At 36.4% G+C, this 17,732-nt stretch overlaps 1 protein-coding gene across 3 annotated transcripts in view; it reads left to right on the top strand.

Moving 5' to 3' along the window:
- Positions 1-17,732, top strand: part of PKIB (cAMP-dependent protein kinase inhibitor beta) — a 122,088-nt gene that overhangs the window by 92,646 nt on the left and 11,710 nt on the right. The window contains exon 1 of one of the 3 annotated variants that reach the window (XM_023737171.1): positions 8,560-8,675. The exons of the other annotated variants lie outside the window; for them this stretch is intronic. Within the exon in view, the coding sequence (XP_023592939.1) occupies positions 8,633-8,675 (43 nt within the window). The 5' untranslated portion in view covers positions 8,560-8,632. Of the gene's footprint in view, positions 1-8,559; positions 8,676-17,732 lie in introns of those variants that run through there. 3 annotated transcript variants of the gene reach the window in all.

Genomic DNA, 17,732 nt, shown 5'->3' with positions numbered 1-17,732 from the left:
CCTTCTGCTTTCTGGCCCTTGTCACTGGACTCCTGTACCTCATTAGTCTCATTTGGTTTTACGGGGCTGTCCACTCCCAGGCTGAACAGTGAACCTTGGAGGTAACTTCACCAGTGAGCTAAAAGGGTGTCTGGGGGCCATACTCTCGGGGTTTCTCCAGTCTCCTTTAGGCCAGTATATTATGACTCTCATTTTTAAGATTTAAAAATTATTTCAAGTTTTAGGTAAATTGCTTAAACAATGTTTGAGTTTGGTGAAGCACTATGGACAATATGTGGTTCAAAGAGAGGATATATTCTTGTTTGAAGTCATTCGTGTATCTGGTTGTACTAGACGGCCGTACTAGGCAAGTTTTAGGTGACTTCCAGGTCCCTAACTTTATAACTCTAGGCGTTTCTATTTTATTCTAATCTCCTCTAAGTTTATAAGGGTCTATGACTCTAGAAAGGAGTTAATATAATGAAATGAGTAAAAACCCATGTTTTGGAATTACAAAGAATTGGCTTAAATCCTAACTCTGCCATTTAATTGTTTGTGATTTAGGGTCTGTTTCTTAATATCTGGAAGATTGTTTTAGTTTCCTCATTTGAATTATGGGAATAATGGTCTCTTTCTCTTTATCTCTCTGACATTTGTGGTAAGGATTATATAAAATAGTGTATGTAAAGCAATGTTCTCCTTAGTTGAGGAAGTGCAGAATTAAGAGTAGCTGTTCCAAATGTGTGTGGCTGATAATGTTTTGAATTTTCAGGTGAGATTTCTTTACTCCCACACTTCCCTTAATGCTTTTTAGAGACACTGCTCAATGAGAAATGGTAGATGTAATCTAGAACAGAAGTTAACTGAAGTTTCTGATTAGGTTTTTAAAATGCATACAAAGGACCATAGTCTTGGAAGTCAAAGCTATCTCTGGTAACAGCTTGGCTTTCTGAGATAAAAGACTTTGTGAGCTATCTGAGAGGAAGAGACTGGAGAAATCAGAACATAGAGTTTATATCAAAAACTTCAGAGTGACAAAGAGTAATGATGTTAGTTTTTATGTGTCTGGGAAGTGAAATGAATCAGTGACTAGTTGGTGGGAGAAGAATCAAAGGAGATGTCACGAGACCCTACCATTACCTGAGTCTCTGGGAAGATGCCCAGGACCCCAGCTCACTGGGTTCAGTTGGAGGAGGGACTGAACTGTAGATATTTAAACTGGGTAGGAGATCCAAGTGTAGAGAAGACTTAAGCCTTAATTGCCAGGGACACTTTGAGCATCTTAATGAAGCTCTATATCTAGCATGATCCTGGAAAGGTAGAGGCACAATGGTAAAGAGATGTGCCTAGGCAAAAGGGCCTGCGGGCCACCTCAGAGAGTTCCCAGGTCCTCAGAGTGGTGTAGGAGAGCATCTGAAATGTTTTCATGGCCCTCAAGAAGGGCACAAAAGTGGCTTAAACAGGCCATAGACTTTAAGTATTCTGGGGTTGGAACAAAAAGCATGTAGATGCACATACCTCTATCTGCGGTTATGACTATACCTGACAACAGAAGTGGATGCCAGTGTACAATGACCAATCAGGACAAGTTGCAACTCAGTGAGGGCCAGCAGAGACATAGGATGTATGTGAACCTTGTCCCAACTATTCTTAAGTCTCCCTTTCAAAAGAAAAAGGAAAAGAAAGTGGTATTGGTAATGGGAGAATGAATCCTGTGGACGATTGTGAATTGTCTGAAAATTTACCCCAGACAGGACGAATTTTAATGTGGAAGTGAATGATTTTACTTTAAATTGAAAGATTGTTTTCTGCTATGATGGAAAAATGGACACCTGTGAGTTAAAATAAGTTCTGTTAAAGAATAATGTAGTTGTATTATTATACATTTGGTTTTTTTGACTGAGTAAAATGGCTGTCTCACTATTAAATGGATAAAAAGATTTTAAAACTGAAGCCAGGATTTTTTTTTGCGTGGCATTATGGAAGACTTAATTTCCTTTAAAAAAAGAAAAAAAATCATAATACACAAAACTTTAAATGTAGGATAAAATACTTTTTAAACTCTTTTTAAATGAATGCCGTAGTGGAAAATATGTCAGAGAACTCTTCGTAAGCCCAATACAATTTGAAATCACAAATCTAGAGAGGCAAGTGAGCACTATACCCAGAGTTTGCTCTGGGTTCCCTGGTTACTCACAACTTCTATCTTAAAGACCTATGTTCAGGGGAAAAGGGAAGAAGCTTAAAACCCACTCAAAATGGGAAATTGTATTGGGTCTCCAGCAAACAGCTTAGAATGCTGAATGGTGACATCCTCAGTAAAATGGCAAAGTGACAGAACCCTAACCTTCAAAAGAAGACAGTAAGGAAACTTGCCAGTCTTGGCCTTGCCTCTGGATGGGAAGGGGGAAAAAGATTCTCCTGATAATTCATAACCAAAAGTGGAACCTCACGCAGGTTTGCAGCTGTGTAATCTGAAAAACCCAGTGGTGAAAATTTAAAGCTAACCAGTTTGGTAGTTCCCCTATACACCTAGTGGAGGCAAATGCAGACCCTCTATAGAGAAAAACACTTTAACCCAGATTTCAAGTAATTTCCAAAAAAGTGATTCAAAAAATATATGTAAATTCACAACAAAAAATTACAAAACATGCAAGGAAATAAGCCACCATGAGAGAGATCCCACAGAGTAAGACTATAAAGAATTCAGATATTGGAATTATCAAACAGAATTTGGAAGGTTAGGCTTAATATATTTACAGGAGTAAATGAGGAATTTAAATTATGTATGACTAAGCAGTAAGATACTGTAATACAATAAAGCAGACTTGTAAAAGAACCAAATAGATTGTCTAGAAATGAAAAAAAAAAAGTAACTGGAATTAGAAACTCAGTGTATGGGTTTTACAGCAGATTTGATATAGCTGAAGGATCTGAAGACATTATGCAGAATGCAACATAGCGAGATAAAGAGATGAAAAATGTGTAGTAAAAGTTGAGAGACATGGTCCATAGAGTGATAATGTCTATCATATGTGTAATTAGAATTCCAAAGGAGATAACAGAGTAAAGATGAAAGATAATATTCGAAGAGATAATACCTAAGAATTTTCCAGAACTGATGAAAGTCTCAAATTCAAGAATCCTAACAAATATCAAGCAGGATACACAAAAAATACTTAGGCAGGTTGTAATGACATTTCAGAATGCCAAAGAAATATAACCTCAAAAAAAAGTCAGAAGAAAAGAAAGGCTTTCCACAATGGAATGATAATTAGACCATCAGCAAACTTCTTAACAGCAAAAATGGAAAAAAGTGAAATAATACTGTGAAGTGCTTGTAGCAGGTAACTTCAACCTAGAATGCACACCCTATAAAACACTCTCTCAAGAATAAGAATAAAATAGAATTTTTTTAAAGATATACAAAAATTAATAGCCCTTGTCTTGGTTGTCTAGTGCTTCTATAACAGAAATACCACAAGTGGATGGCTTCAACAAACAGAAATTTATTCTCTCACAGTTTAGGAGGCTAGAAGTCCGAATTCAGGGTGCCAGCTCCCGGGGAAGGCTTTCTCTCTCTGGGGGAAGGTCTTCCCCGGTTGAGGAGCTTCTCAGCGCAGGGACCCCAGGTCCAAAGGATGCCCTATTCTCCTGGTTCTTGGTGGTATGAGTTCCCTTGTCTCTCTGCTTACTTCTATTATATCTCAAAAGAGACTGACTTAAAACGCAACCTAATCCTGTAGATTGAGTCCTGCCTCATTAACATAACACCACTAATTCCATCTCATTAACATCATAGAGATAGGATTTACAACACATAGGAAAATCACATCATATGACAAAATGGTGGTCACTCACACAATACTGGAAGTCATGGCCTAGCCAACTTGACAGATATTTTGGGGGGAAACAATTCAATCCATGACAGCCCCCAGAGTAATTTCTAAAGGCTGTACTCCAGGGGGTAAAGTAAATTCCCAGAGGGTTTGCAACGTGCAATAAAGAATGATGAAAAAATATGATATTGTGTATATGCAGAAGACTGTTATTCTTATGAGATACATGCTGAAGTATTTAGATGCTAAGTGTTATCAGCAGTTTGATTTCAAGTAATTGAATAAAGTGTGTGTGTGTGTACGCATTTAGAAAGAGAGAGAGAGAATAAATATAGCAAAATGTTAGCAATTGTTGAATCAAGGTGGAGGGTATACAGTGTTCTTTCAACTTGTCTGCATGAGAATGTTCATAATACGAAATTGAGGGGGAAACACTATAACTTGAAACCAGATGTTTAATAATCCATCCTAGAATTTTGTCAGAAATTATTGTTAATCACTATCATTTGTTTCCATGATCTACAGTTTTTCCATCAACATCTATTTTTCTGATGTTGCCCCTCTGTGAATCCTCTAAGAATACCAGCAACGGTTCCGTGATCACGTCAGTAATTGCACCCGTTGTCAGAAATCAAGGGACCAAATATGTATATGTCTATTTCTGGATTCTCTGTTTTGTTCCATTGTTCTATTTGTCCATCCTTGAACAATACTAGACTCTATTAAATAACTAAAACTTTATAATGAGTCTTCATCTCTGATAGTGTATGTCCTCAAAGTTTATAATAAGTCTTCATGTCTAATAGTGTTATGTCCTTAAATTTTTAAATTTTTTTAAAAATAAGCTTTTCTTGACCTGTTGCATTTAAATGTAAACTTTGGAATTATCTTAACACTCAAATTGTGGTAGATTTTCTTATAAAACTCCCCCTTTTTAATAGCCTTTTAACTGTTCTCCCTGACACCAGTCTCTATTTTCAGGCAACGTATCTTTTTTTTTTTTTTAATTGCTGCAATTAAATGAAGTTTACATTTCAAGTTAGTCTCCCGTACAAAATTTTTATACATACATTGTTATGAGACCCTAATTGCTCACCCCATTCTGTGACAGCACACTCCTCCTTTCCGCCCCTGATTCCCCATGACGATTCAACCAGCTCCTATCTCTCTCTGCCTTCCCATCTCACCTCTGGACAGAAGCTGCCCCTTTGGTCTCTTGTATCTACTTGACTAAGAGGCACACTCTTCACGAGTATCACTTTATGTCCCACAGTCCAGTCCAATCCCTGTCTGAAGAGTTGGCCTCGGAAATTGTTTTAGTTTGGGGGTGATAGAGCGTCCAGGGGCCATGTGCTCTGGGGCGCCTCCAGTCTCTGTCAGACCATTAAGTCTGGAAATTTTCAGGCAATGGATCTTATACACATCTTTACTATTTGACTTAAAGATTTTCATGGCTCCCCATTGCTCACAGGAAGAAATGCAATCTCCTTTTTAATGGCATGCATTTCCTTCACAACCTTGATTCTAGTTATTTTTCCAAATCTATTACCTTGATTCTAGTTATTTTTCCAAAACTAAAACACTCTATTACAGCCAGATGTTTCCTTTTCCTTTCTTTGGAATTTGGCTTTTATGTTCCTGCCTCCATGATTTAGCTGAAAATATTTCTCTGACCTCTATTACACTTCCTTTCTAGCTATATGAATCCCTCCCAAACGTTAAGTCTCAATATGTGTTCTACATCCCCTGTGAAGTTGCTCTTAATCACCCCAAATTAAATAATCATTTCCTTCCTATAGTTCTGTAGCATTTGTCATTTATACCGCTTATTTGGAATGTGGGAATCCCTGGGTGGCACAAATGGGTAAACTCTCACCTACTAACCAAAACGTTGGTGGTTCAAATTCACACAGAAGTGCCTTGGAAGAAAGAGGTGGCAGTCTACTTTCAGAAGATTACAGTCATTGAAACCCCTATGACGCACAGTTTTACTTTGAAACACATGGCGTTGCCATGAGTCAGAACTGACTTGATGGCAGCTGGTTTGGTTTTTGTTTTTTCTATTTGGAATATATCACATGTTGCTTCTATTTTTTCATTTGTTTAAAATATTCATTATTTCATTTGAACAGTTAGATCACACACTCTTTCAGGGTGGGGGCCACATATTATATTAGGCTTCTTTGTGTGCTCCTGCTGTCCCTGTCAAGTGTTTAGTCTTATTTGACACTGCTTCTCCAAAATCTTGCACTGAGTGAAGTATATAGTAGATTCTCAATAACAATTTGTTTATGAAGAATGAGTCTTTGCTCAACAAATATTTGGAGAGGTGTAGTAGAAGGAAGGAGTCCCTGGGTGGTGCAAACAGTTTACATGCTCAGCTGCTAATTGAAAGGCTAGAGGTTCAAGTATACCCAGAGGCAACCTTGGAAGAAAGGCCTGGTGATCTACTTCCAAAAAATCAGCCATTGAAAACCTTTTGGAGCACAGTTCTACTCTGACACATGGAGTTACTATGAGTTGGAACTGACTTGATGACAAATGGTAGTAGAAGGAGCAATGAATGAGGCATCAGATGAAATGGTTTCTGGTCTTGCCTCTCTCATTTACAAGTTGGGTGACATTAGCCAAACCCCTTGTTTCTATAACCCTCAATTTCACGAGAGATTTCTTATTAAAAATGCTTTAAAACAGTATGTGCCCAACACAAGTTTATGCCATTTTTTTAGATCATGAAACTCTTCGTTATATAAAATTTAGAAAACGTAATAAAGTTCAAAGAAGAAAATAAAAATCACATGTAATTCCACCTCTCAGAAATAACTACTGTTATAATTTTCATATATTTCTCTTACAATGTGTTTCTATGCATATATTTTTAAAATTAATACTATGTGTATACTGGTTTTGAATTTCTTTGTTCACTTGTTTTGACTTTTGAATATATTTTAGATATCATTCATCATGAAGTCTCATTTTTTTCTATTAAACATATAACATTAAAAAATATAGTTATAGAATTTCTCATTTTCTCAAAGGATTTTTATAAAAGTTAAATATATCCACTTAAATATTTTTATTCTGTTAACTTAATTATAGATTAATACCAGCATATATAATTTGATGAAAAAATATTTCAATGATATTTTTCTTTCAAAGGTATTTGCTGTTTGGTTGGGAATTTTTCTGTCTCCGTGACCCTTAAAATCCTCAGAACAACTCTTAAATTCTTGGTACTGTGATTTTGATTGAATTTTTTGCCTGATGAAACCAAAATGATTTCTTGTCTTGTAAAGAAAAAATAAGGTACTGAAGAAAACTTAGAAAACAAATCAAGCTTCAAAAGGCTCAATCATTTTTCCCCTTTTCTCAGTTGAGAGAAAAACATGTGAAAATTAAATTCATTCAAAAAGGAACTAAGACATCCCAAAGAATTTTTCTTTAAATTCATAAGATAGAAGAAAAAGGTTTTACCGGAACTATAAAAATTGCTTACATTAAAAAAAAAAAAAAAACTTTCCTATATATTAATTTAATTTATCCAGTTTAGTTAAGGAATAACTTAATGGATAATTTCAGTCCCCAGCCATGTCCCTTACTTTTGCTATTGTGGTCTGCTTTTTGGCTATGTATATTTTACATAGTTGCTATAAAACAAAAACAAAAACAAAACAAAACAAAAACCCACTGCTGTCAAGTCGATTCTGATTCATAGTGACCCCATAGGGTTTCCAAGGCTGTAAATCTGTACACTAGCCAACCGTCAGGTCTTTCTCCCTCAGAGCTGCTGTTACTTTCCAACCGCCAACCTTTTGGTTAGCAGTCAAATGCTTTAACCTCAGCTCCACCAGGGATCCTTCATAGTTGGTCCCAAAACCAAACCAAACCCATTGCCATCAAGTCTATTCCGACTCACAGCAAGCCATTAGGACAGAATAGAACTGCCCCATATGGTTTCCGAGGAGCGGCTGGTGGATTTGAACTGCCGACCTTTTGGTTATCAGCTGAACCCTTAACCACTGAGTCACCAGGGCTCCTCATAGCTGCTATATACCCTGAAATATTTGCTTTCTAGTACTTTTTTTTTTTTTTTTACACAACTTTCATTAAAAGTTTAGACATATGTTGCTCTGAACAATAGTGTATTATTCTTAAATATGATTAAATATAATCTAACTTCAAAATAAATGATATGTAAAATATATATGTGATATGTTTGTGTGAGCACTGAAAAAATTCCCGAAGGTTATACAGCAAAATGATAACTGTGCTGTCTCTGGATAATTGGATACCAGGTGATTTGTTCTTTATGCCTTTCAGAGTTGCCAGTTTTTTTCCTCCAAAAATAAGCATATATTACTTTCATATGCAAGAAGAAACATAAAACAAAACATTTATAGGTCACCTACTAAATCAGTGCCGGGCATGGTCTTTAACGCTGTACAGCTTACATTCTATGGGAGGGAGACAGACAATAAATAATAAATGCAATGATAAGTAAGCGCTAGGGGAAAGTAGAGCAAGGTAAGGGGGATCAGGAGCACAGGGAGGAGATACAGTTTTACACAGGGTGCTCTGGGTAAGCCTTACTGAAGAAATAGAACTCTCCTGTATATTATCTTTTGTGTACCTTCTTTCCTCCCCACATTTTGCCGTGATGATATTATTCAGATTAAGAATTGTTTTTCAGGCATCATGAAGAAATTATTGAGAATTTCAATCCCGTTTTAACTATTAAAGAGGACACTTAAACATGGTTTGTGGCTGAAAGTATGTGAAAAATTCACCTTTAGGGAGACTCTCCTATTCTTGAAATGGTGATGGATATTCCTTCTTCACAGGACAACAAGGAACAGTGTAAGTGAGATGTGGTTTTCTGTGACAGGTGGGTTTTTTGGTACAGATGTTGCAGAAAGATAGCCAAGTTTGAAGTATTTGCGTGTTTGAGCGTTGTTAGGGAAGTTAAATGATTCAAACAAACAGACAAAACAAGCTTTTTTAGAAGCATGTCTCTGAAAATATCTCAGGGTTAATCTCTTTTAACTTTATATCTCACAGCATCAGAGGCTGTTTCTGGAGCCACATCAACAGCATAGTTTAACAGGATAATTGATGTTCATACTAGTACTCTGTTATAATGCCTGTAAATTAACATGACTAGTTTCTAAACAAATTTTATTTGTGTAGTTATTTAACTAAGCACATTTATATCCTTTAGTTTGTGTGGCTCCAAGGTAGTAAAAGAGATAATATTAATCCTACTTTTGATAAATGTGGAAACTTAATTAACAGAGAAGTTAGATGCTTGCTGGAAGTCACAAGTCTGTTAGAAGGTAATGCAGGAGTCCGTTTCAGGAGTGTTCACTTTTAGGCAAGCAAGCTTTCCATGGTTCCCTACGGACTGCTTAACGAACATGAGGGCTAAGTGAAGGGCAGTCACTCCAAGAGTGTGTTTATGTAGTTCAGTAATGTTGTCATTGTTCAAAGCTCTGCTTTAAAATCTTCCTTTCAAAGAGTTTTCTTTTGAATATATGCAAATCTGAATTATTTGAGGAGGCTGTTTTAGACTTTGGAAAGAATCTGAAGTCATTCGTAGGACAATCAAAGAGATAGTTGGTCAAGTGGGACAGAGTTTTTTATTAAAAACAGTTTGCTATAAAATATAATGTTATTATTCTACCATTACATGATGTGACTATAAAGTGAGCTGCATTAATGAAGTCACCAAAAATGTTTTGAGAAGTGGAATAAATATGTAGCTTCCTAAAGTAATTCCTTTGGTGGATATGGTACATATTTACATGCACTGTATAGATTTTGGTACGTTAGTAATAATAGTTCAATTATTTTATATCATGCTGCTTTTACCCTTTACTAAGACAGATAGGTATATATAAGTTTGCTGAAAAGAATAATCATAATTTTTTTTTATTGTACTTCAGGTGAAGGCTTACAGAACAAACAGTTTCTCATGAAACAGTAGTACATATATTGTTTTATGACAGTGGTTAACAACCCCACAACATGTCAACCCTCTAACTTCTCAACCTTTTCTTTTTGGTGAAAATACACATAGCCAAAGATACACCATTTCAAAAATAAGAATAATAATAATTTTTAAAATGTCTAGCTTAAGCTATTGCTTTAAGTTGCCTTTACATTGGAAGTGCAATTATGGGACTTTTTGTCATAGACGTATCATTCTCAATAATAATTATACTCAAATCTAGGTGATAAAGGTCCTAATTTCTCTGCTTATTGAGAATGAAAATGGTAAAGAACATGGAAACTGGCCTATTTAAAATGTCAGAGGACTGCATGTATGTACAAGAAGAAGCTGTTGAATTGTGTGTTAATTGACTTCAGGTTGGCATGTTTGTTCACAGTTTAAGGTTTTTGGATTCCTTCCAGAGACATCTTGGGTCAGAAGAGTGTAGCTATCTAGACGCCCTGGATGAGAGTGGTGATGTCAAGAGTTCTTGCATTAGCTACTTCTCTGCTTATGTCAAGGCACTGGATTTGCCACTACTCTACAGCCTGCCTCCAAAGCTATTTTAATATTAACATAAAAAAATTCATTTTGATATTTAATAATTGAATTTAATCTTTATTAAGAATGTTAATAATTAAAAGAACCTCTGCTGACAATGTTTGCCTGCTCATAATTTATAGGTGTCCTATTGATTTGATGACCACACCATTTATTAAGCAACTATGTTCTAGTCCGTCTACTAGACACAGGAGATATAAATCCATTTCTATTGTCACCACATTGGTCAGAGTTAACTTCCCCTTCTCTCTTTCCTACTGATGTCATCAAAAGTCATTTGACATTTCGAAACTACCTTTTTTTGTTTAAAGGGGAACTGATTTGTCAGGCTATGTATTTAAATCCCTCTGCGTAGATAGGCTGCTGTTTGCTATGAGAACAGAAGAGCTCAAGCAGACCACATGAACTTCAAAATGGGATCATTTTCCCACTAGTGCAAGTTCAATGCTCAGGTTTTTGTGTGCTTGGAGTGTCTTTGTGCCCCTTTTGAAGTCTAGGAACACTTTGTATCCAAAAATGTTGGAGAAGGGCAAAGATGAGAAATGAATAGTCTGAGGGCAGCCTCTCACTGGAATTTGCTTACTCAGCCTCTGGGACCCCACCCAAATGCTGCATACTCTGTGAAGCCTGACCATGTCTTCTGTTTTGGAATTAACCACCCTTTCCTCTGCAAGAATGATGAAACTGCCTTGCATGCAGCCTTCACAGATCTCCCGTTGAGGGCATGGGGATCCATCACTTATTGTGCGCAATCCCACAGTAACTAGTGCAGTGCTTTGCAAAAAGTTGATGTTACTTTTTTAGTTGAACCCAAATGCTTTTTTTGAGCAAGTTCCCGTACCATAATAAAACAGGAAGGCAACTATAGTTATTTGACTCAGTGATTGGAAAGGGTAAAGTTAGAAATAAATGAGAATGAAGGAATGTGGGCAGGGTTTGAGACAAGACGGGGAAACAAAGAATAAGAATGAGAATAAGAATGCTAAGTTCTGTCAATTCTGATCGTTCGGAAAGATGGAACAAAAAGGAAGGGGCTAAAGGCCAAAGCCATGTAAGGTTTAAGATAGGAAGGATGCTCTAGTGTGGTTTATAACCACTTGAAAATTGTTGCTGTTGTTGTTAGTTGCCATGGAGTTGGCCCAACACATGGTGACCTTAATGTGCGACAGAATGAAATGTTACTCAGTCTTATGCCATCTTTACGATCTTTGGTATGTTTGAGTGCATTGTTGTGGCTATTGTGTCAATCCATGTCACTGAGGGTTTCCCTCGTTTTCACTGACCAAACACAATATCTTTTTCTAGCTATTGGTCTTTCCTGATGTGTCCAAAGTAACTGAGCCGAAGTCTTGCCATCCTGGCTTCTAAGGAGCATTCTGGTTGTATTTCTATTACTCAAGAGAATGCACTAAGAAGAAAACTTTTTATTATTTAGAAAAACTTTCAGGTATAGAGTGAATTTTTATTTTTTATCCCTGTAGGTAGACATTTTCTTCGGTTTTGGAGAGGAGCAGGAGGAATCATAGTAATGGCAGAAAGTATTGTCTCAGTTTAGGAAAGACTTTGACACAGACTGGATCTTTGATGCATAAGTGTCTGGGTCTGGAACGTTGGACTATATGGTCTCTAAATTACCATTTAACTTTAAAATTCTGCAATAATGGGAAAAGCTTAATGGTCCTTTTGGAAATCTGCAAGGAGTTGGGGAAAACAATCCTTTATGGAGAGTAGGTATTGGGTAAGTCAAGTCTTTCTAGCAAGAAATGAAAGAGAATAGGATGACTAGTTAAGTATGATCACCACACTCAAAGGGGTTACATGGTTTATTGCAGTTAATTTTTTTTATCCTTATGTACATGATTCTATATTATTATTATTCTCTACTTATTTTAGTGTAAGCATTTGTGTGCTGGAAAGGTGTTCAAATTTGTGCACTACTGTATCTGGAAGATTATGGGAAAATCAATTTGACCTTTCATTTTGAATTATATGTATTTAAGCTGTCAAAAATTCTCTGTGGTACTAATAACTTCCATGTGCTTACCAATGTATGTTAAAAGGCTTGTCTATATAATTGTCAAGCAAAGGCTTGAACAAAAAATGTGTCCACAAACAAAAGATAGAATTCCCTTTGGTTTATACTTGATGCACAGGAATACCATAGGGTATAGAGGAAATTTTTAAAAAAGAGGAAGGTCTAGGGAATTTAAACACATTCAGAAGCAATCCCCAACTGCTACTTACAAAGTAGCTTCCTGAATGGCCTCTAATTTAAAAAATAATAATAATTTTTATCCATGTATACATTTCATGTAAGCTCTGTTTAGCCTAAAATAGTGTTGATTCTTAGGTAAGTAGGAGATGTATTAAAGGGTTCACATTTTAGCAGCAGGTGCTTTAATTTTATTTCTAAAGAATAGGATTTGCAGTCAAGAAAGGTAACTGGAAAGATCAGAATATGTTTCATCTCACCAGACTTTGGGTTTCTCTTGGTAGCTTGTAGACCTAGCAAAGGCCCTGGCACTCAGTAATTTAGAAGGAGCTCAATAAATGTTGACTCTGAATAAAAAATTATCTTTTTTATTGTTGGTCCATGTAGAGAGGCAATTTGTTCTAGTTTTTGATCTTGTTTGGAAGAGGTTAATGTATGTTCTGTTCTAAAACAATATTATATAAAATAATGATCTGTAGGCAGAAAACTGAAGAAATCTAGCATAAGGTTTTAAGATATTGAGAGCTGGAGAGAGACACATAAGCCTTTTGGTTATCACCTGAGACCTGTGTCTGTCCCTTTCTGTCTTTTGTCCAGGAAAGGCACTGACTTTCCAAAATGCATGTTTTTTCCCTCTTCATTTGTTAGTTACTTGAACTAAGTGCTTCTTCAGATAGTTTGACACATACCCTCAGAGAAGTGACTTAGTGGGTAGGAAGTCTATTTGAAGTCTTACATGAAGAATTAGTAGTGGTTTCCCGGTGGGGAACAGGGTAAGTGATATGGGTCCAAAGATAAGAAAACAAGGTCTCTACCTCCCTGTAGCCTTGGCTTTAAGTAAGGAAGCTTGAGGAAAGAATGTGCATGAGCTAAGGGAATGGACAGTCTTAGTTGACAGGGAATGAGATTGCAAAAAACTTCTATTTGTTTATAACTATGCTTATAACATTATATCATACTATTTTTTTATCATGCTCTCTTTAGCCCACTGGGAGGTGACTCGTGACTTATATGTCTCTAGCGCTCCTTTTAAATTGAAAATGTTTGTCTTCTTCAGTTGTGCTTGTGTTGTGTTTTCAATATTTCAGAGACTGCAGAGATGCTGGTATGTGTGTTTGTGTGTGTGTGTGTGTACGTCTGTATAAGATTGTCTACTGGCCTTTTGTTAAGGCATCCTGAAAAATATTTATTTTCAATTGAGATGCAAGTGCGTCCTGGGCAATGTAAAATGGCATTTTTACCTTGCTGTGAGCATGCAAGGACTTCTGCTAAATCTCCAAATGTCCAAATGGTTCCAGCTCCTGTAGGTGGTCACAGCTGATAAAGCAGAACTCATCCAGATTCCTCTGCTAATTCTACAGAAGAAAAAGAGGAAGAGTTCCTAGTGAGTCTGCTGCCTTGGTTAGCAAACATAGACATAATAAGCTTTCAGCCCAGAAAATTAAAGAACCTGGAAACTAATCTGTCTTCCATTTTTCTTCATAGTGTTTCCTCATCTTTCTATGGGTTATTTGTTTTTTAAATGTCACAAGGCATTTGAAGAGAGAAATTGCCCCTCGTTCATATACGTATCATTCCCTTTTAAAAAATTAAGCATATGAAAGCAATGTTGTATAGGACAATAACAACAGGCAAATAAAATGGCTTTCTTTTTTTTTTCTTAAAGATTTTCTACTGTTTGGTTAAATTGTTAAAATTTTTCTTTTAGAGACTTTCTATGCTAAAATATCTGTGAAGTCATAATTTTGCCAGGTGAATGTGTTTCAATTCTTCTTAAATACAGAGGCAATATATACTCATTACAATAAATTAACATACCTAAAGAGGTACCAAAAATGTGAATATTCTCCTCATTCGCTCTTCCATCCCCACCTAGGGTTTTTATTCTTTTCACAAAATTGAGATCACTTTATAATCAATAATCATTACTTTTCCCATTTTTTAAACACTATAAACATTACTCTTTAAACTTGCTTTATTTCACAATGTGTCATGGACATGCCCCATAGGTAAATAAATATAACTAGTTCTCACATTCTTTATAGTAGTTATATGATATTCCATAATATAGATACACATAATTTATTTAACCATTACTTTCCTGATGAACTTCAGATTATTTCCAATGCTGCAGTAAACCTCCTTGCCAGGGGATTTAGAAAGTCCACTTAAGAATCACTTTGTAGGTTCAAAACGCTTCTGCCAGGGGTCTCTCAGCCACAGACTGGTTCTGTCAGGAAAATAAGACCACTTTTCACTGCAGAAAGCTCTATGCCTCATAGCCCTGTGGGGCTGGGCTAGGGGAACGGGCTTGTCTTGTGGTTGAGCTGGTGGAGCTGGATGTCTTAGTCACTCAGCATCAGTGGCGGCCTCTGAAGGGAAGCTGGTGCCCAGAGCAAGTTGAGAAATGATCAAATGAAGTTCCAGAGTAAAGCAGCCTTGTTGCATGGCCTACTTATATAACCAGTTCTGTTTTGGATCTTTAAATGGTAGTTAATTAATATAACTTTGAGAAAATTTGTGATGATTTTGTTTTCTAACATCTATCTACCCAAAAAGGACTAATTTAGAAATCCTATGACTGAAATAATAATATAGAGGCAAAAGCAAAAACTTCCAAAATAGCAGCCAGCCAATGGCAAAGAAATCTTGAAATAAACCTGGAGCTCAGAATTCGTGTTGTTGGCCTTCTCCTCACAGTGAGACCTTTTGGAATTTCCCTTTCAATATACAAATTCCAACTCAGTATAGGTAACATATTCTATCTTACTCAAAGAGGTTACCCATCTTATTTAATACAAAATACATAGCATTTAAATATTTAAAATAGTATATTGTTAATAGTTTATACCCATTGTTGTCTTTGATGTTAAGATTTTGGACTATCAGGCAAGTAGCAATCAAGGTGTTCGTGGAGCTGCTCCTCCAAGCCTGGCATAATTAACTTGTTTGCAGTTATACAGGAAGATGCTTCACATAGATAAACACTTGATCATGGCTTCCCATGTGATGTTAATTGGCTGAAGACAGAGTGGAGGCCTGCAGATGGAGTCTGCTCCCAAACTTGTATCAGGCCATTTCTCACAAGCTGTAGAAAAGAGACTCTAATTGAAGTTCATGTATCATGGAGGAGGGGCGGGGTTCACCAAGTAACCAAACATTCAAGCTATAGATGAACACCTATGAAAAGACCAGAAATGGCAAATCTATGATTAAGGCTTGTTTAGCATAGAATGTCCCTGCCCCCTCCTTCTCTCTGTCTCTTTCCGTCTGTTTCTACAGCTAGTTAACTACTGCGGTTAGTAGCTGTCGAGTCGATTCCAACTCATGGCAACTTCATGTGTGCAGAGGAGAACTGCTCCCTAGGGTTTTGAAGGCTATAACCTTTCAGAAGTAGATCACCAGACGTGTCTTTTGAGGTGCCTCTGGGTGAGTTTAAACCACCAACCCTTCAGCTAGTAGGAGAGCGCTTAACCATTTGTGCCACCCAGGGACTCGTATAGGTATAGATATATAAATTATATGTGATATATATATATATATAACCCAAAGTAGCTGCTGTATGGCTGTCTGTTTGTATTAAAGGGATTTGGAAAAGATATTTTTTTCAAAAGGCTGAAGGGCTCTTTTGTGACTATCCATGTCTTCTTGTTTTCAGAGTGAACTAAAACTGGATTTGTATCCCTGAGCGCTAGATTAACAGCTGTGCAACTTTAAATGGGGCTCTTAACCTCTCTGAGCTCCAGTTTCCACATCCGCAAAGTGAGGGTCATACCTCACTATCTCATATGAATATTGGGAGGTTTAAATGAGATAATAGATGTAAAAATGACTGTGTAGTATTGAATAAATGCTGGTTTCCCTCCTAGAAAAGTCAAGAGGTCTTCCAGTACAAAGATGTTTCTTGTTAGGATTCATAGGGATACCCAGGGGGGTGATGGAAAAAAGAAAACTTAGTAAGATATGAACAATGATGCCAATAATCAAACATACAGTTTTATAGTTGAAAAAAGTATTTCTGTATCCTTTATCTTATTATTTCTTCACAAGAATTGTATGAATCAGACAGGCTAGTTATTATACTCATTATATAGGAGAGGAACTGTGGCTAGAAAAAATTAAATGGATTAATGAATATCATCTTGCTAGCCTATAATGTAGTAAAGGTTTTTTTTTTCTTAATAGTCCAGTGCTATTTTCATTACTCCGTGCTGCCTGTCAATGCCAGAGAGTTAGTAAATATGAAATAATTGGAAGTCTAATTGATCTCAAAATTGTGTCTAAAATCCTACCATTGTTCTCAAATTTCCCATGGTTCCTAGAAAGTCCAGACTGTCTGGAAAAGTCATAGAATGGCTTCTTTCTAGGGCAATTCCAGACTACTGTTGGACTCCTGAGGACTACAGTAAGCTTGACATATGTTTCTCTGGTGCTGTGGTCCATAGGAATTGCATTTCTAATATCAAATGCACAATGTTTTCTGACAATTTCACTTCAGTTTTATCATTTCCTGAATTAAATTATTTGGAAAGGCCTCCCTTCCAAATACAGTGAAAAGTTTGGTTTGCTTTGTGTAAGCCAGCGTTCACATATTTCTGCCCTCTTATGTGCCACAAATGATTATTGTAGCACGTTAGATGTTATGATGTTATCTACTTTCTTTCTCCTCTTTGAAAATGTAAGTCCTCAGTTGATGGAGGGTATATCATACCTCTGTACTCTCAATGCCTAGCTGAGAGCCTGGAACTCAGTAGGTTCTCAGTAAATGCCTGCTTCTGCTGCTGCTTTTGAGATACCATTAGGTATTGACTTCTTAGGAAAGGTTCATTAGAAAATATCATATGAAAGAGGATTAATTCTAGAATAAGCAATATCTGCTACCTACCACCCTATATAGTGAATTAACTGTTTAGAATTCTTTCTTAGAGACAGTTGCTAGGAAATTCAAAAATGCTTAAGAAAGTGCTTATAATTACCATGTCCACTTGAAGGCAAGAAAAGGTAAAGCAGGCCCTACTTTCCCTAACATAAATATGAGTCCATTAAAAATTAGGTCTGACAGTGTTGACATGTCATGGGGTTGTTAACCATTGTAATAGGGCAATATGTGTACTCACTGTTTAATGAGAAACTATTCTGTTCTGTAAACCTT

This window comes from Trichechus manatus, unplaced genomic scaffold (assembly GCF_000243295.1).
Source record: "Trichechus manatus latirostris isolate Lorelei unplaced genomic scaffold, TriManLat1.0 scaffold00098, whole genome shotgun sequence".
Taxonomy (NCBI): Eukaryota; Metazoa; Chordata; class Mammalia; order Sirenia; family Trichechidae; genus Trichechus; species Trichechus manatus.
The sequence above is the reverse complement of the archived record's forward strand: the minus strand, read 5'-3'. Positions and strand labels throughout refer to the sequence as shown.